Source organism: Nannochloropsis gaditana (assembly GCF_000240725.1).
Source record: "Nannochloropsis gaditana CCMP526 unplaced genomic scaffold scaffold510, whole genome shotgun sequence".
NCBI lineage: Eukaryota > Eustigmatophyceae > Eustigmatales > Monodopsidaceae > Microchloropsis > Microchloropsis gaditana.
This window is the reverse complement of record NW_005803443.1, coordinates 1-19,867: the sequence shown is the minus strand read 5'-3', so window position 1 is coordinate 19,867 and position 19,867 is coordinate 1. Positions and strand designations below refer to the sequence as shown.

The window sequence follows — 19,867 nt, the reverse complement described above, 5'->3', positions numbered from 1 at the left end:
CTGGAGAAGGACGCGGGGGCCGGGGGCGTGTACCGGCTCTGTCCAAGCCAGCCGGTGGCGATCAAGTGCGTGAGCAAGCAGAAAATAGAGGAGGGGCGGGGCCGTCTCCGGGAGAACCCGATCGACGAGCTCGCCGCCTTGCAGATGGTGGGGGCGGGGGGGGGGCATCAGCACGTCCAGCGGCTACTGGAATGCCTGGAGGACGACGAGGCGATCTACGCGGTCTCCCCCTTTTACCAGGGGGGGGAGCTGTTCGCGGTGATCGAGGCGCGGGGGGGCGGCTTGCCCGAGGCCCGGGCCCGGACGCTTTTTTCGCAAATTCTGTCGGGCTTGGCCTTCATGCACGACCGACGTCTCTGCCATAGGGACATGAGTCTGGAGAACATCCTGGTTGACGGCCAGGACGGGGTCATAATCGACATGGGCATGTGCCTGCGGGTGCCCCTCCCTCCGGCCCTCCCTCCCTCCCATCCTGACGACCCGGAAACCCCGCGGGTACTCCTACGCAAGCAGGGCCAGTGCGGGAAGATCACGTACATGGATCCCGTGGTTCTGGAGGACAAGGACTTCGACGGCTTTGCGGTGGACATGTGGGCCTGCGGGGTCATTCTATTCATCCTCCTGGCAGGGGTGCCGCCGTTGGAGCTGCCAGCTTTGACGGACCCTAGGTACCGGATGATTCAGGCGGGGAAGTTGGGAGAGTTGATGGACGTATGGGAGATGCGGATTTCGCGGGAGGCGAAACACTTGCTGGAAAGCCTGCTCAAGGCAGTGCCGGAGGAGCGGGCGAAGATGGAGGAGGTGATTAGACACCCGTGGCTGACGGGGTAGGGGCGTTGAAGAGGAGGCGCTTCGTGCACGCTGGCTACACAAGCACAGGGGGAGGCGTAAAAAAATTGAAGTAGCTTTGAAAAGCACCGCTTTGGCAGCGAGTAAACTGATACGTGCACGTACATAAAGAACTGAATGACTGGTAATTATTAATCGTTGCATGCCGGGAGCGTGCTTGTGTCCTGGCTGCAGATCGCGAGGGGCCTCGCTAAGGCAACTTCACGGCCCATCCTGTCACTTGCGTCTGAACGTGGCCACATGTACACTCGCACAGAACATGCTTTTCGCAAAGGACTTAAAATTTTGCTCCCTGATGTCCCACTTACTGCCAGCTTTGGCATGTTGTCCCTTGGTGGCACGTTTGGGAGGTTATATGCCTCCCTCCAGGCTCTCGTCTCTTCATGTGCCAATACCTCTCATGCTTTTTTTTCCAGCGTCTAAAGATTGGATCGGATGGCAACATAATTACAGCTCAGTGCTTTTTCTTTCTCTATGACGTTGTCAAAATTCGTAGGTTGACATCCCACCCGTATTCTTCGCCTCCTCTTTGCTGTCCTCTGGTGACCTCATAACGACAAACCGCAACATGCCATCACCCTCCTCAGTGGGCTCTGTCTCCACTGAACCCCATCTTTCGACCCTACCCGGTACTTATGTCCAAGATTTCCACCAGGATCTGGACGCTCTTCGGCGAATGTCTTACAATTCTTTGGGTCGCACAGACATGAAGGTGTCTTCCCTGTCTCTGGGTGCTTCCTCGCTGGGCGGCATGTTTGCAGCGGTCGAGGACGAAGACGAAGCTGTCGAGGTTGTCCTTCGTGCTCTCAAAGCAGGCATTAATCTGATCGACACAGCCCCTTGGTACAGAAAGAGTGAACGCCTCCTGGGCGGGGCCCTTCGACGCGTGCCACGGCAGGCTTACTACATCAACACCAAAGTGGGTAGGTACCCGCCCCAAGAGAATGAGGATGAGGGTGGCATGTACAACATGTTCGATTTCCGCGCGGAGAAAGTCGTCGAGTCCGTGCACGCCTCCCTCGAGATCCTGGGGGTGCGGTATCTGGACTGTGTACATGTGCACGACCCGGAGTTCTCCCCGGACTTGAGGATCGTCCTGGAGGAGACCTTGCCCGCCCTTGCAAAGCTGAAGGAGGAGGGCCTGGTGCGTTACATAGGGGTGGCTGGATACCCCCTCCCTGTTCTGACTCGCCTGGTCCGAGAAGCCCCGGTGTCCCTGGACACTTGCCTTACCTACGCGCACTGCACCCTGCTAGACGACTCCCTCCACACCAGCGGCTTTCTCGCCTCCTTGGAGGAGCGGGGCGTGGGGCTTATCAACGCCAGTCCCCTAGCCATGGGCCTGCTCACCCATTCCACCCCCCCTCCCTGGCACCCGGCCTCCGAGGAGCATCGCGCGCTCTGCCGCCAAGCCGCCGCCTTCTGTCGGGAACACCCCCACGGCCCATTCGACCTGGCGCGCCTCGCCTTGCGCTTCACCCTTGCTCAGCCCCGCGTCCCCACCACCCTCCTGTCCACCGCGTGCCTGCGGGAGCTGGACGCCAACCTCCTGGTCCTGAGCAGACCCTTGACCGCCGTGGAGTCCGAGGCGTCGCGGCGCGTGCGAGAGGAAATCCTGGCGCCGGTGCAGGGCTGCGGGTGGGAGGGCGTGGAGGTAAAGGCGTACTGGGCGGGTGTGGACAAGGGGGAGGTGATGCGACGTCTGTATAAGGGGAGAGGTGGAGGTGCGGGGAAGGGGGGAGAGAAAAGCGCGGGGGGGAGCTTTTCGAGCACACATGGGGAGCCTGTTACGCAGCGGTGCCACGTGAAAGGACTCCCAGGAACTTGACAAAGAAATGCGCATCGCAGCAGGCACGTCGACTACCATGGCCCTCTCCTGAGGCTTTCCTCTCCGCCGACTTAGCTCCTCTTGCTTTTGTCTCAGTTACCTCCCTCCCAATTGCGAGAGAAACCCCCCTCCTCCTCAGCTCGTCTTCTTCGATCCCTTTCTCAGCGCCTCCTTCTCCTCCTCCAAGATCACCACACGTTTCTTCAGACCCTCCACCTCTCCCATCTTCTCCCGTAGAGTCAGAATCACCCCTTCCTTCTCCTTCCCCTCTCGCACGCCCTGCTCCACTGCCTCCCGCAAACGCCTCAGGACCCCCTCCTTCTCCTTGCTCTCCTTCGCCGCCGCGTCCCTCTCCTCCTCCGCCCTTTTCAACCGCTCTTCCAGAGGACCCACGTCCATCAACAACGTCTGAATCCGCAAAAGCACCACCCAAAGCACACAGCCGAGCACTGACAGCCAAAAATTCCGCTCTGCCCGCCAGCGCTTGCACCGAAGTTCCTTTTTCTCGGCGAAGAAATGCGCTTGATTCTCCGCCCTCCGCGCGTTCAAGGAGTCGTTTGCGGAGAAGATCAGGCCCAGCAGTGCAATCAAAATAATGATGGCGATCAAGGAAATGCTTGCGCCCCCGTAGTCAAAGCGTAAAAAAGAGATCCTGTTGAGGGCATTCTGGGTGAAAGGCAAGCGAGATGAAGAGCGTTCTGCATGACAGAGTTGACAAGTGCTTCGCATGTTCCGATACAAAAAAGGTGAGCTGTCCCATTCAGCACAGGCGCTCCTGTGCTTTCAAAGCACCATTTCCGCACCACCTCTAGACGAGCAAGCACGTACCAGGATGCCCACACGGATCTTGGCTCGATACCGGGCGGGGAAAGGTAGCGAGATCAGCACCAGGAAGACCAGAGGAATTGGAAAAATAAAGTAGAGGAAAAGCTGCCAGGGATTAGAGCCAGAACGCCCCGTGGATTGCATGTATGCATTCGGTTGCTCCCCCTCGTAGATGGCCATGCGTCCTGAGAGTGAAAATGCTGCCAAAAGGCCGCGTTGGATGGAACTTATGTTGCGAAAGGAAGAAAAAATGGGAGAAATGTGTTCAACTGGTCAAACATGGACAAGCCGAGCTTTAGGAAGCTAACAAGGTGTAGAAGCGGCAACTTTACGCCAAAAAATGCCATAATCATGGCACATATTCTTGCCGAAGGAAGGGAATCACAGACAGAACATAAAACCTCGTGTATCGCCCATAGAACAAAATCGATACGGGGCACCAAAACGCGAATATTCGGCCGTTGCCCAACTCTTTCTTTCTCCATTTACAGTTTTGTGTAATGGAAGGGCTCTTTCTTTGTGGCATCGATGCGCTAGTTCAGGAAAAGGAATATTTCGTGTTGGAAGACTTGTGACGTAGCGCGGGGACAGACGCTTGACCGGACAAACAAAACGAAGCAACAAAGGGCACGGTTGTGGGAACGTCAAATCATGCGTCGTGACTCATTCCATAAGCTTGGCCCTCGGAAATAGAAACCCTCCTTTCCACCAGTCGATAAATCCGTGCGCCCTCCCGTGTGCTTGCTTCTCCTCAGAAGGAATCAACAAGGGCATTTGAAAGGGTGGAAGAGTGCATGCCTGCGCATGTCCTTTCCGATTGATAATTTCTTTCGTTCGTTCTCAACCATGTGAAACGTCCTCACTCCTTCGTTGCCGTTCTGCTGAATTTCTGGCTCCTGCCTGTCATATTCTCCCTGTATCCATCCCTTACTCACGCTCCTCGCCCTCCTCAAGTGGTTGGGGAGGCGCCAAAGCAGGCGCGACTCGTTCCTGCTCCTGCTGTCTTGCTTCTTCCTTCTGTTGCTGATTTAGCAGTTGTTGCTGGTGGTATTGCCATTGCAGCTGCTGCTGATGTTGGTAGTCCGCAAGCAACTGGTGGCAAAGGGAGCCCAATTGCTCGGGGCCTTGCACGCGATAGCCGTGCCCGGGAGCCGGTGACTCGCCTTCTTTCCTTACTCCTTCCTTCCCTTCCTCCCATCCATCGAATGGTTCCCCCATGGCTAGCTCGAGCACAGAAGGGCGGGACAGGAGCCGACTGAAAGCCGGAGTTAGCTCGTGGCAGGACTCAAAGAGGCTCTGCCGGCAGAAGGCGTACAGGCCCAAACGGGCGCGGGACATGGCCACCACCAGTCGTCGCACGTCCCGGATGTGACCGATGTTCCTTGTGCGGACCAAGGAGAGGATCACGTAGTCGTTTTGTTGCCCCTGGTAACGGTCGACCGTTTCAACGGCCGCCGGGCGTCCGAAGTAGAAGCCGCCCTGGCTCCCACATCTTTGCCGAAGCACATCCTCCAGAAGACTCTTCTGTCCATTGTAAGTGGTCAAGATGGAGATCTTCTCCGCGGGATACCCGCACAGACGTAGATACATATAGAGGGCCACGCAGTACTCCGCCTCCCCTAGGTTCTGGTAGAAGTAGGGAGAGGGCTGGCTCTCGCCTTGGCCCCGGAAGTCCTCCACATTAATGCACTGGAAAGAGTGGGCCATGCCCGGGTTCGCCAACAAGTAGCGAGGGAGGGACGTCACGTTCGGCAGGTTCCCCAAGTCCTTATACCGCCAGGCGTAGAGGGCGGCCAAGGAGGGCCGGGCCCGTCCCTGTCTGTCGAGTTGGACGGTCTTGACGCCAAGCCGGACGAAGCGCGCAAAGAGAGATTGGTCCAGACGGGCATACTTTTGCAAGGCTTGGTTTTGAACGATGGGGGGAAGCTGGTGGTGGTCGCCGATCAAGACGACGCGCTTGAGCCGACAGCCCTCGATCGGGTCGACCTCTTGCAGGAGCATGGGAATGAAGGTTTCCACCTCCAAGATCTGCGCCGCCTCCTCCATCACCAATCCGTCGAATTTGAAACCCAACTCCACCAAACGCCCTCGGGTCAGGGCCGCGTGCGTGCACGTCATGGCGACGATCCGCGCTTGCTTGGTCAGCAGGTAGTCCCCCCGCATCCCATGGTGCCGCAGGAGTTCGAAGGCCCGATAGTCGGCAAGCTCCTCGAAAAGCCGGTCCAAGTGCCGGAAGCACCCACGAGCGACTTCCAAATCGTCGGCCCAAGAGTCCGTCGTAGACCGGAACAAGGGTTGTGGCGCCGTGGAGAAAAACGCGGTGAAAGGGAAAGCCGCCACGACCACTCCCCCGTCCTTGCCTCCCTCCTTGATAGCCGCCTCGAAGGCCTCGATCCTGGATTGCACCTGGTATAGGCGAAAGTATTCCGCCGTCTCACAGGTGAAATTACCCTCCGTCCCGCCTCCGCTTCCCCCCTCCCCTTCCTGCAAGCCTAGGCTTCTTGCCAGCCTCGTCACCTCCCCCAAGAGCTCCAAGCGCCTGGCCAGTGTGTAGTTGACGCGACCCCATTTGGTGAAATCGTAGCCTCCCTCCTGGCCCCTTCCCTCCACGTTCAACTCCTTCTCACCCGCACCCAACCGAAGCATGTGCCGAGGATCGATCGCCCGTCCCCTCAATTTTTCGAAAATGTCGTTCAAGGCGGCGTTGGAATGGGTCACTACAAGGAAGCGCTGGGTCGGGAACAACCGGTACAGGTTTAGGATGATCTGCACGGCCACGTCCGTCTTGCCCGTCCCCGGCGGGCCTACCACCATCGTCAAACCAGGATTCATCCCGCTACGAATCGCCTCCACTTGCACAGGCGTGAAGCGCACGCTGTTCTTGGCGGGGTGGTCTTGAGGGTAGGGTCCAGGGTTCGGAGCCTGGTAGGGGCGAGCTACGATCTCCGTGTCCTCCGCGTTGAAATCCAGAGTCAGGGCGGGATAAGGGGAGGCTTCCAGCTCCTCGCTTCCTACGACCTTCCTCCCGCCCTCCTTCCCACCTTCGCTCTGTAGACAAACTCTGTGGTGGGGAAAGGCCTCTTGCAGGTGCCGCCAGTCCAAAAACGTGTCCCCAAAATCCACGCGCCGCAGGAGCTGCTCCTCCAGAGCCAGGTTCTTGTAGTGGGCCTGGGCGGGATCCCCGTAGCCGAGAAAGACGTCATGGAGCCAGGCCGGGACGGCATTTCCCACGTAGGCGGTGGTCATCAACCCTCGAATGGTTGCCAGAATGGCCTTGAAATTGTTCTCCTTGGCGCTACGCCGGATTAAGACGTTCATCCCTTCGTACACTTCCGCCGCTGTCGCTGCCCCGCCCCCCTTCCCTCCCTCCCTCGTTGCATCAGCATGGTACTGGGCCGGGTCCAACAAGACTTTGTACGTCCGCAAGGATCCCACCGGTCCTCCCCCCCTTCCTGCCTCCCGCCCTGGCCGCCCAGAGGGGTCATTCATCAGGTTCCCGGCGCCATCTCTCACTTCCCAAATCTCCGCCCCGCGCACATACTTGACTCCAAACTCCTCACAAAACACCCTTGCTTCCTCCTCCTCGTTCCCTCGCCCTCCCTGTCGCCCTCCACCCCTTCCTGCCCCGCTTGCACCTCCTCCTTGCGGATTCTCGATGCGAACGAGAAACACTACGTCGTGCTCCCGCAACAGGTCCCATTCCTCCCGCCCTCCCTCCCTCCCTCCCTCCCTCAGATCTACCGTTATCTCCGCCTTGACGCCAGCCGGGACCCTTTCTCCTAGATTGGGTTTCAAAACCTCCGTGATCACTACACCTCGTCCTCCATCCTTGCCTCCTTTCCTCAGGGGAACCCCCATGCGCGCCCAACCCCGAAAAGCAACCCCTCCCTCCGGCCCTTCCTGCCTCACTGGCTGCAGATACCGGAGAGTTGTCATCAAGTCGGCGCGAATCTCGTAGGCGCTCTCGACCCGAAAGAGCGTATAGCTCCTGAGGAGGTAGTCCACGAACGTGAGGAACTGCAGGTTCAGCTTGGGCAAAGCCAACAGAGGCCCTTCCACCACGACCACGGCCCCGTCCTCCGTCCCGCCCTCCGTCGGGACCACGTTGGGATCCCACAAAACCTGCTCGTCTGCGTAGAGGGGTCGTTCGTTGATCTCCTGGATCATGTTTTGACGCTTCGCGTGCCAGTCGACCAGGACCTCCGTCCAGAAAGCCCGCCCGCCCTCCATCCCTTCCTCCTTCCCTCCCTCGGCCCGGCCCACCAATCGGAGCTTGCGCGCCACGTCCACGAGCTCTTCGTCGCTGAGTCGGGAAAGGAAGGAAGCGAGGACGGTGGCGTCTCCCACAGCGGCCGAAGACGCGAAGGCCAAGTCTTTGAGACTGTTTTGAAAGTATTTGAAGGCGAGGCGCTGCAGCACGTGGGTCCGGGAGAAGTGCAGGGAGGCCATTTCGTTGTCTGTGAGAGGCATGCCCGTGTGGTCGTTGATCTCGAAGGAGAGGTAAAAGCGGAGCGAGTCTGAGAGCTGGCAGGCCAGCCTATGATGAGGGGGAGGGGTGGCAAGGGGGGGGAGAGCGAGGAAGGGCGAGAGGGAGAGGCGGACGCTCAAATGTCGATCCTGTAGCAGGGCCTTGAGGAAGCGGCGGGTAGGGAGCTGGGCAAGCAGGTCAATGAGCAGCTCGAGGAAGCGGAGGGCGAAGCGCCTGAGGACATGCGTGGAGGCATGCTCGGTCCCAGCGAGTCCGTTCCCGCTGCCGGGCATGCCGGACGCTGGCGTGAGACCCTCAGAGGGGGGGGCGGGGATGGCCTCCACGACAGCCAAGAACTCATCGATGGCCTCGGGGAGGAAAGTGGACTCGAAGGAAGACAGGGCATCGGCTCCTCCGCCTTCTCCCGTCTTCTTCCTATCCCCCTCCTTCTTCCTCTTCCGCCCGTGTGCCTGCGGCGTCTCCGAACCCTCCTTTCCTGTCCCGACTTCCCCGTTTTCTTGCACCCCTTCTTTCCTCTTCTTTTGCTCCTGTAGATGCAGCCAGTGCCGCCGCAGGGGGGGGAAGTTCTCCAGCTCTATCTTCCGGCGCCCCTCGCTGAGTGCCTCCCAAAGGGAAAGGGAGGTCAACCGCAGCACCACACCCCTGACCATGGGCTCCTCTAACGACTGGAAGGCATGGATGAGGAAGAGAAGGAGGAGAAATTTCTCCTTGGGCGAGGCGGCGGAGGGTTTGGGCGTGGGGGAAGGAAGGAGGGGGCTTTCCAGGTAGAGGCGAAGGACGCGGGTGAAAAAGCCCGTGAACTTGGCGGTTGTCGCTTCCCCTTCTCCCTCCCGCACGCTTGTCCGCAAACTCTCCCAGGCTGACACGCCTTCCTTCAGCTTCTGCACAATGAGGAGGACAAGGGAGAGGAGGTGCGCCTTGTCGGCGGTCGCGTGGTCGAAGAACGGCCACAGGTAGGCCTCCAGGTAGGCGCTCAGCTCCAACGCCTGCAGCTTCTGCCCGCCCGGGCCGCGCTGATTCATCGCCTCCGGTCCGATCTCCTCCTCGTAGATGGCACGCACCACCTGGGGCTGGAATGTGTTGGCGGAAGGGTTGGCCCTGTTCGGCCAGTGCTCGCGAGCCAGGGCGCTCAATCTGTCCCCGGCTGCCTGCTTCGCCGCCGGGGACGTCCCTCCCGGCCCTCCTTCCCTCCTTTTCCCGACTTGTCCTCCCTCAAGTCCTTTCTTGGCGCTCGGAGTCCCATCCAGCGTCCCTCTTCCTCTTCCTCCGCCCTTCCTTCCTTCCTCCCGCCCCACTCCTCGTCCTCCTCCACCACGCTGCCCGCGGCCTTTCCTCTCTCGGTCACGGCCTGCCCCTTGTCTTGCTCCGTGTTCCCGCACACTTGTCCTGTTATCGCTGCCAGGCTTATCCGGTACAGGAGAAGAGGCCTCGGGTGACTGCTTAGCAGCAGCCACCTCGATAGGAGCCTCAGGAATGATGTCGGCGTTGGAGGCACCGGCTCTGGAGGAGGCAGGAGGGACATTTTGCTCTCCTTCTGGCGTTTCTTGTGCTTCAAAATTTCGTGCCATTTTCACAGGAGCGCTAGAGGGAGGAGTGGGAATTGTATCTGATGCTAATCCCGTTGAAGGAGGAACATGCTCTTTCTTAGCTCTAGACGGCCTCGACGAAGGAGGCGCCCCTCCTTTACCAGAGTCCACGTCTTTCTTCCCTTCCTGCTCTTTTTCATCCCCATCACCTGTTCGCTTCCTCTTCACAGGCGGCTGCAGTGCGGGAACGGGAATTGTGCAGGAGATCAAAAGACGAGGATTGTAAGGGGAAGGAACGGGGGCATACCATCGAAAGGGACCCGAGTTACTTTTACCTACCTTTCGTTTCGGTGCCATTCTCACGCGATAGTCGAAAGGAAGCGGGAGGCAAGCAAAATTTGAAAGCTAGCGCGCCTGTGCATGTTGCAGGTTTTTAAAAACAAAGAGGAGGGAAAGAGGATGGAAGGGAAAGCGGCGTGAGTGGATGGGTGAGGAGGTCAGGGACGAGATTGCTGCGAGGTCCGCGGGCTTGAAATCCACAAGTGAAAATCCCTGACATTTGAATCAACTCGCGAACATGGTGTACTTCCATGCCGCGCGTTGGCGTGCACATAGCCAAGATGCCCGGGGTGGAGGAGGGAGGAGGGAGGAGGAGGGGGAGGGAGAGAGGCGATGTTTCTCGTCCCCCCTTTGGCCCCTCCAGGGGCAACGTCTGGGCTTGTGGCGCGGTAATCGGGCCACTGAAGTAAGACTTTCCTCGCGTATTTCTAGCCTCATAATTATTTTTTGGAATATATACTGCTCCATTGAGCAATTATAGGCCACAAGCAAAACAGTTTTGCCTTCGATGTCCATGTCTCAGATGCCAGTTGAAATAATGAAAAAGCATCGCTGCTTCCGTCAGGGTGGACTGCTAGTGATTTTTGCCTTATTTTTTATGGTCTCAAGCCAGGCCCAGATCCTGCAAAAGCAAAATGCTGGGTCATCTCCCAATAATACGCCTACTACACTGTCGATCGTCCTCGCAAAATTGCGGAATGCTGCCATTAAAGCCTTGAAGTAAGATTGGATAGCTCGATATTCGATCTTCCCACAATGATGTTCCTTTCTTTTCCTGATGTATGTTTTTGCATTCTTTCATTATTATCTTACAGCGACCGCGGGTACACTGACCTGGCAGAGATTACTGTAGCACAAGACAAGCCTCTCGGTCGCTGGGGAAAGCTAGCTTCGTCTGATGCGGGCTCCAACATCGAGTCAGGGAGCAGCCTCGTGACGCTTGAGTTGCCCCCCGAGCCGCTGGCCGAGCTCGTCAATGTCATGGACCTGTACCGATCCCTCTTTGGTATCACGCCGGATGTATGTCATTTAGTTGTTGATCTGTCCCTTATGTTAAGGCTTTACACAGTCCTTCATACATGGAGCTAAAGTTCGGTCTTTATTCCCACCCCCGCCCTCACTTAGTTTTCCGATGTCAACGATACCGTCACCTTCTACCGAAAAGTCAAGGAGATCATTCTTACCTCCAGTCCGTAAGTCTAAGCAAGTGCTGAGCCTGAGACTCCACTTCGTTTCCTTCAATCCTCTCTTGGCCACCTGGCTCCAAGTCTCACGCTCCACTCACACCAATTAGGTCCTTCTCCCTCGATTGCCAGCCCAGCTTTCGCGTATGGCCGGAGGAGATCAATGCGGGCTTCGTAGACCAAAATTCAGCGGCCCATATCATGATTTTTCCCGCCTTCGGTCCCAACGATCTCGTCATGATCGAGGGCAGCTTCCCAGCCGCCAGGTACTTCTCCTTCCAGACGTACGACGGAAATTTCTCACCGGTAGGATTTTTGCGCGACGCCCACATCCATCCCCTAGGCACCGGGCGCAACCCTTACTTCACACCACCTCCGGATGGCACGGAGGAGGGGGCTGGAGAAGAAGCGCGGGAGGAAGGCCGCTATCGACTCTATTTGACCAAGGACGGCAAGCGAGGCTTCAGGAATGAGCTGGGTGTGGCCAAGTCAAACTTTTCACTGGGGGGCTTGGTGCTGGTCATCTTTAGGATTTATGGAGTAGATCCCTCTGCCAACGCGACAGACCCGGGGCTGGCGCCCTGGGGATTTGTCCCTCCCATCCAAGTCCGGTCCAAGCTGCTGGGGTGAGTGCCATGAGGGAGGGGTTGGGAGGACCGGCTTTCTTGCCAGCTCCTACCGGTTGCAGGGCTGGGAATTATGTTGGCTCAGAAAGGTGCACTTTCCTGCCATCCGTTTAGGACGGTCTCTCAGACGGCGACTGACATCATCTGGCAGACCTTTCCCCGCTGCCCCCTCAACAACACCCTCATCGTCAGGGATGCCCTGACCGCCCTAACCAATGTGAGTGCGGCGCGACGCTTACTTCTCGCGTAGCCCTCCCCCCCCCCCTCTCTCCTTTATCCATGGTCCATACGTAACAATCCTCAAACTTGTGCCGCACAGCTGGTCAACATGGCAGATGTCACCCAGAGGGCCTGCCCCAGCGAGAACATTCCCAACAACTTCATGTACTACCAAGCGCAGCGACCCAGCCCACCCGGCCTTGGACTGGGGCTGGTGCCCCCGGCCCCTTCCCTCACGCCTTTCCCCAACCAAGACGCTTCATTTTTGCTGGCTTGCGCCAGCAACAGAGCCCACTACGTAAAGGGAAATGACTTGGTCGTATTGGCACGAGGCTACCTCCCCCGCACTCCGGGTGGGTTTGATCAACCTCCGCTCGTCGCAGACGTCTCAGTGAGTCGTGAAGAGGGTGAATACCACGGTGTTGTAGCTACACAATGGATCCAGTCAACATTCGTCCGTCCCACTCCACGCACCCCCACAGAGCTACCACGTGCGATACGCCTCCTTCTCTGTCTATGACCTCAACTTGCCAGGCCCCTTGCTTCGCAGCGTCTCGGACGACGAATTTCGAGCATTCTATCGCATATTGTACGGCAATGACACCTGGGAGATCTCGTACGGTCGAAACGTGTCTTTGGTGGTGGTCAGGAACCGCGCAGTGCTCGACCGGTGCAAGCTAGATACCTCCGAGAGCTTCGTCGTGGAGCTAGACCAACACGAACCGGTACGGCCCCCAAGCCCGCCCTCCGCGAGCATTCCCTCACTAACCCCATGAGACTCTGGTCGCCCTTCTCTTTTCATGTCTATATAGGTGAGCGATTGGTTCGGGGTCGTGTACCGCGAGATCCTGCCCCAGAGGTTAGCAGCTGACACGGACTCCCAGGCGGCCTCCCTCTTGAGGAGTAAAGCGGGAGGGGCGGTGTATGACGAGTCGATTTTTGACGCCAAACAAGCTGTGTGTGCTACAGGGCAGGATGAGGGAGTCTGCGAGTGAGTAAGAGGGGAGGCTGGGGGCGTGCCGGTCTCCGCGTCTCGTGTCCCTCGTACGCCTTCGTCTTCATTGCTCCATCCACACATCCATATTTCTCCCTCCACCCAGCCCCAACCCGCACCGCGTGGCTCAGACTATGAAGATGCACACGCCTCGCTCTGATTATTTCATGTGCAGCCCTTCAGGCATCGTCCTCGTGGCGCCGCCCGCCACGCCCGACCCTTTCTCAGACGCTGGATACCCTGCGCTGGAAGACAGGGCCTGGGACGACGGCACCCGGGAAAAAGTGCTGCCGGAGGATGCACAGGCGTGCGCGCATCCCACTTCCGGGGAAATAGAAGGGATCGTGAGGGTCTACTCTCCCTGCGCCTGGATACACGTGCACGTGGCCTGGCAGCCGGTTAAAGTGGTGCCTCCGGGACAGGTGGGCGTGCGCAAGGCCCCTGTGTCGGCGTTGTCCACGGGCCCTGTGGTGGTGGGTCTGTCGGTGAAAGGTACGGTAAGCATTGAGCATGTGACGTGTGTGACCTTCCCCACCCACGGTATCTCGCCCGCCCCCCCAACCCTCAGCCAACACAGCCGACGAGGCCCCCTTCATTGCCGAGGTAGACCTTTGCGGGAACACATTCATCTCCGACCACCATTGGCGCTGCAGCAACGAGCCTCCCATCGACGACACATGGCTGCTTCCCACCTTCCAGGAAGGACCTGAATGGAAAGCCGCGACAAGGGCGCAGTGCGCGTACTGCAGGCGAGGACCCCTTCCGTTCACCTCCACCATGTCTACCAGGACTGCCCGGGCCCCGCACCTTTTCGACCTTAGTACTATGGATGCCAGGGGAATAGGGAGACCTATCTACAAGCCCACGCATCGCGATGGCAATCTCCGCTACTTTTCAAAAGACGGGCGCAAATTCATCCAACCGTCTCCTCTCCTTGACGAAGAGGCGAAGGAGGCCTGGCAGAATTGGAAACAAGCCAAGGAAGACGCAAACAATGCCTGGCGGGCCTGGCGCCTTGCCAAGGAGCAGCATCGCAACCGGACTGCGAACTCTAATTCAACTTTGGATTCCATCCCTCCAGGGGTACAACACATGGCAACAAACCTTTCAACACCTGGTGGCATCTCCACCGTAAACGCCACCGTGCGGTCTCCGGATTGGAGAGACTTCAGCAACATGAGCTCTGCTGTAGATGCGACATTGCGATGGTCAAAGCCGCGTCCGACACAAATTCATGGATACTACTGCAGGCTAGTCTTCCCAAACCCTCTGGGGGACAATGAACGACAGGCCGGACGGGGCGCAGTGGGGGTCTAGGTAGCAAGTTAAAGATTTAACACATACATAGAAAAACTTGTACACATAAAATGCAGGCACACGTGGTTACATAGTTTCATGATGAGGAAGACCGCAACAATTAAAGTTTGTTTGTCCTAAGGACACGCGATCTCCGCGGCATGGAGCAACGAGAGAAGTGACATTTTGTCACGAGCAATTGTTCAAAAACAAAAGGACGCGCACCAGTCGCATAGATTTCATGATTCATTTTTCCCTGATTCCATGTTTTTATTTAGCGTGAGCAGAGGCATCGACAGCTACGGTATTCCGCGAGCACTTGTACTTGAAGGCCCCGAGGGCGGGCGTGGCCCATCCGCTTATTTTGTTTCAAATAGCGGTTGAAAATGGCTTGATGCGGTTAGTCTCCTCCTGCCCGTAGCAGTCTTGACCATGTCTATTTCCACTCATCCCCGCTTCCACTCAGATGCCCTTATGAATTTAATCTTGCCACCGGGCTGGAGGTGCTTGTGGTGGAAAGAGCTATCATGGGCGCTTGTGCTTTTGTTTGTGTGCCTTTCAAGGCGCACAACGTCATCGTCGCTCAGGGACGCTCGGCGGCAGCAACCACAACACCAAGAACCAGACATTTTCAGGATCAACGGCGACAAACATCAAAATCTGCATTCAGATGAGCCTGCTGCCATAATTGCGGACGTTGGTGGCCGGGGGGGCATAAATGCGGTGCAAAAATCGGGGCAGTCATGGCATTCTCCTGCTAAGGGCCTAGGGGAAGGTGAAAGCCTGGAGCCTGAAAAGCAGTCAAGTCCTCAGGAAAATGCACCCTTGTCCCTTCATCATGAGTCCGTCGAGAATATTTACCGAAGTCCTCGATTGCAAGAATGGCTTGATCGGGTCGATTCTACGTATTCTGCCGACGAAGTGGACGTGGAGACATCGAAAGCCCTCGCCTTGAGGTACCTGGAGGAGCGCAGCGACTTGAACGACTACGAACGAGCTTTCCACGACCTAGCAGCGGCCTACAACCTGACAAATGCCCATAAATTTCCGGAGAAGGCCCTGCGCTTGACCCAGTCCAGTGGGGGGGGAGACGCGATATCCGATGTGCGAGGTCTTCAAGGTCGTGGGGCCCTTGCGCCTGCACTGCCCAGTCGTGGCCCTCTCCCTCCTCTTCGTCACAAGCACCCCACCCTCCCTCCGTCTCTTCTCCACGGAGCACGACGACTACTTCCCCTCCTTCCCCTGGCGTGACGGCGACCGCACCGCCGTGCCGCCCCCGCACGTTCTTGAGGACATTGGCATCGTGCCGGACTACATCGAGGACAAGGCGCTCTTGGACCGGGAGAGGCCCGTGTACCGATGGTGCTGGCGCCAGATCGTCAATTTCTACGGGTACACCCACCGATGGCACGACCTGGGCTTGGAGCGCGCACAGAAGGTGGAGGAGGCTCGGCGGGACGGCTTTCCTTCTCCTCCTCCCTCCAGGCCCCTGCCCCTCCTGCCTGCCCACCCCGGCTACGGGAACCAGCGCTTGCTCTGGTTCCCCGAGGAGGAAAATCGAGTCCAGCGGCCCATTGGCCAAGCCTTCACCTACTACCCGCCGTCTGAGGGCAAGGCGGAGGGGGCCGGGGGGGAGGCGGAGCTGGTGGTGGTTCTCCGAGGCACCGTCTTCAGCGAGGAGTGGTCTTCCAATTTTCGGCTCCACGAGGCGAGCCAGGATGTCCTGCGTGCCTACGGGATGGAGGGCGCCATCATTCCCAAGGGCTTCTTCGCCATGTTCCAGGCCCTGGTGCCGCAGGTGGGAGAGAGGGAGGGAGTAAGGGAGGGAGGGAGGGAGGGAGGTCGTGCTTCTGGTTGTTTTCAAAAGGGGTGGGAAGGGGCTCAAGGCGTCTGCTCGCTTGCATATAAAGAGTGTCTCTCGCCAGGCTGGTCTCGGACATACCTCGAGGCCCCTCCTCCCCTCCTCCCCCCAACCCAGCCACCCTCACCCCCTCGTCCCTCATCTCCTCAGATCAATGCCGCCCTCGCCGCTCATGGTAGGGCATTCAAGGGCCTGACCTTCACGGGCCACTCGCTGGGCGGGAGCCTCTCCCTCCTCCTCGGCACGTACTACGCCCGCCAGCACCCGGACCTCCGCCTCTCCATCGTCACCTTCGGGGCTCCCAACGTGGCCGACGCCGTCTTTTTCGAACGCCACTATGATACCCGGATCAACCTCCGGCAGCTAACCTACATCGGGAGCGGCCTGCTTCCCCCCGACGAGCGCGGGGCCTCCTCCCCTCCCTCTCCCCACCCGGCATACTCCTTCGGCCTGGGGGACATCTTCGCCCAGATGCCCCCGGACTGCACGGCCGTCAGTCCCTGCCCTCTCTTCCTCTTCCCGGCGGGCGACAGCACCCTCCAGGAGCTCAAGGGGGACATGTTCAAGCGCATCCAGCTCGCCCGGGCCCCAGGCTCTGTCGTCATCCATGCCCGGGACTTGGCGGGACGCGCCTCCGTGGACTCCTGGCTGGCCTACGAAGACTTTGCGGTGCAGGCGGATACCCGGCTGGACGCAGGCTTGATCGCCACCCACGTGTGTGCCTACGCCTGTTGGGTCTCCACGGGGGTAGAGGGGGCGGCGGGGGAGGAGACCCGGTGCTATTTTCCGGAGGAGGGCGAAGGGCGGGCGGAGGGGGAAATCTGCGACTTGCTCTTGTCCCGGAGTGAGATGTTCGGGGACTGGGCGGAGGAGGGAGGGTGGTGAGGGAAGGGGGGGAGGGGCGGGAAGTGGCGGGGGGCCATGTTGAAACGGGCGACGTGGAGGCCGGACCCGCATGAACTATATTAATCATAGCAAATGAGTCGAAATATACCCCGAAAATCGTGCGACAAATCAAAATCAAACAACTCGAAGAATGGCTTTGCGCCCGTGGCTTGCAAACTTTCTCCACAGCGACGCGCTCCAATCCATGGCGACGACTCTTGACATGCTTTCATTTCACAAATTGCTTTAAACTTTGAAAAAATACATAAATCGAAGCCCCGAAAGCGTCGCTCCTGCGCCCACGCGGTCATACACGGGCGCGTGGAGCCTGACTCCTCTTTCCAGCCCAACACCCTCACACAGTTGCTCGATTCATTGCCCTTCCAACCAGCACATTGTTTTTTGGGTATCTGCAACCCGTTGCGCTCCCGCCCTACTCGACGTCCCTTGGAGGGTCAGGCCTCCGAACCTCCCACCCTTCCCATCTCATCAGTCTCCCGTAACCCCCGTCCACCCGCCTCCGCAGCCGGTCGTCACAGGCTCCCTGCGCCTGCCCTCCCTCCTGTCCTGCCCTCCTCCTCCCCCCGCCCTTCCTCCGGATGGGCCTCTGGCAGTAGGAGGCATGGGGCTGAGGAGGCTCGGAAGAGGCCATCCGAGCCCCTGCCTTCCCCCGGGGCCGCCCTGCTCGTCCCCCCCTCCTCCCCATGCCCCCCTTCTCCGCCTCCTTTTCCTGGCCTCTTCGCCTCTTCCTCCTCCCGTTGCTGCTCCTGCCGGGAGCTGAAGGAAGTGAGCAGCTCGTGCTCGACCAGGGCCAAGTCCATGTCCACCTCCTCCGGCGTCGCCACGCTCCATGCCCTCCCTCCCTCCCGCCCTCCCTCCCTCCCTCTTCCTGAGGTGGAGAAGGAGGTGAGGAAGTAGGACGAATGTCGGGAGGCTCGGACGCTGCTGTTCAAAAATTCTTCACCGAGCTCCTGCAAGGCCCGCATCTCCGCCTCGACCTCCTCCCCGATCAAGGGGAAGGGCTTGGGGCACCGTCCCTCCTCCTCCCTCCCTCCCTCCCGCGTCCCCTCCTCTTCCACGGACAGGCGGGGGGAGGACGGCGGCTCCTCGCCAATCGTGATGGACGTGGAAGCCCATCCTGCTTCATTTGCTTCGGTCGCCGCACTTGTGTTCGCGTGGGAAACAGCTCTTCCCTCCCCATCGTTGGGAGCGGGGGCCGTGGACGTGGTAAGCGGTGCGCCGGTGCCGACGAGGGGAGGTACGATGAGATTGGAGTGCCCCGAAAGGGAAAGGGGGCGCCGGTGCGATGTGGACGGAGGGGGGGGCGGAAGCAGCGGGCCCGGATGCGAGCCGATGGTTGGAGAAGAAGAGGAAAGTTTGGCGAGGGAGTAGGGGAGGTGCGGGAAGTGTCCTGGCGCCGGCGGCTGCTGCGACGGAGGGGGCACGTGGGGGAGAGGAAGGGGGAGGAAGGGGAGAGGGGAGGAGGAGGAGGTAGGGCGGGCATGCCGATGTGGACCTAGCTCCGAGGGGAGTGGGGGAGGTGATGAGGGTGGAGGGGCGCTTCGCAGGGCAATAGGAGCGGGGCAGTCGGCGATCGCCCCGTGCTGAAGCACCTCCTGACTGCTCCCAAGAATGTCCGACGAGGAGGAGGAGGAGGAGGAGGAGGAGGAGGAGGGAGGAGGAGGCGGTGGCGGAGGGATCACGCAGGACAGGAGGGCTGAGCGAGGACGCCTGGAGTGCGTGCCCCTCAGCTTCCCGAGGGCCTTCCTTCCCTCCCTCCTCTCCTCCCCCTCCCTCCCTCCCCTCCCTCCCCCCTTCATCCTCTTCCCGAAGCGCCTTCCCCTCTCCACACCCTCTGGAGCGCCACGGCCGCGTACCACTCATGGGCAAAAAAGACGTGATGGTTTTGGAAGGGCGGGCGGAGGGCGGGGGGGATGGAGGCGTGCTCCTCAAAGGCCCGCCGGAGGGTGGCCTGGAGCACGTCCTGATAGTAGACGTAGGCATAGGAGTTGACGGGCAGCGCGAGTCGGCGGAGGAAGGGGAGGACGGAGGAGGAGGGAAGAGGAGTGGGGGGGCCGAGTGGAGGAGGTAGGGCGAGGAGGAAGGGAGCCAGGTGCTGGACAGGGAGGTAGCGGGGGGAGGACTCGTAGAGGCGGATGAAGATGATGGCTTCCTCCTCTTGTAGCGTGAGGGGCGGAGAGGGTAGGGGAGGAGGGGAAGGAGGAGGGGCAGCCGCCGCCGAGGCCAGGACCGAGATCTCGGCCATTTTGGCAGGTTTGGATCTTCCTGTGCTGTCTTGGCGGTTGCTAAGGAGGCGGCGGAAGGACAGGAAGGAAGGGGAGGAAGGAAAGGAGGGGGACGAGACGCTGCGAAGGGACAAGGCGTCCCCGAATCTTTCGCGAAAAGTGGGGGGCGTTTTGGGGGAGAACGGGGGAGGTTGGGGGGGGGCGAGGGGGCGAGGGGAGGGGAGGAGGAGGAGAAGGGGGTGGCGACAACGGTGTCGTGGGTGGCGGGGGTGATGAGGCGGGAAGGCCGGAAGGGGGGAGGAGAAAGGTGTTTGGCACCGAGCGTCGGCTTGTCCTCTTCTCTTCCTCCTCCTCCTCCTCCCCTTCCTTCTCCTGGCGATTGCCTCGACGCACGCCCCGCCGCATCCGCCTCCCCCCCTGACAACATGCACGGGGGCCTTCCTCCCTCCCCCCTCTCTCCCTCCCACCGCCCGCGTCTGCCCTCGCATCCTCATCGCGGCTGTGACCGCCACCGTGCCCGCCCCCAGTCGCCTCCTCCTCGCTTCCTTCACCCCAACCTTGTTGTCGATACCCGTCAAGTCCCCCCGCAGGCTTCGTTTCTTCCGCTCGGTCCACAACCGGAAAAATACCCGGATGTGCCGGGCGGTGACCAACCTCCCTTCCTCCTCCCCTCCCTCCATCTCCTCCTGGAAATGCTCAA

The 19,867-nt window shown here is 59.6% G+C and overlaps 1 protein-coding gene across 1 annotated transcript; it reads right to left on the bottom strand.

The window, feature by feature from the left end:
- Positions 1–267: 267 nt before the first annotated feature.
- NGA_2107500 (uncharacterized protein) lies at positions 268–463 on the bottom strand (the record flags this gene model as incomplete). Its single annotated transcript, XM_005854429.1, has 1 exon — positions 268–463. A coding segment is annotated over one exon (196 nt), but the record flags the coding sequence as incomplete, so codon positions are not given.
- Positions 464–19,867: the final 19,404 nt, after the last annotated feature.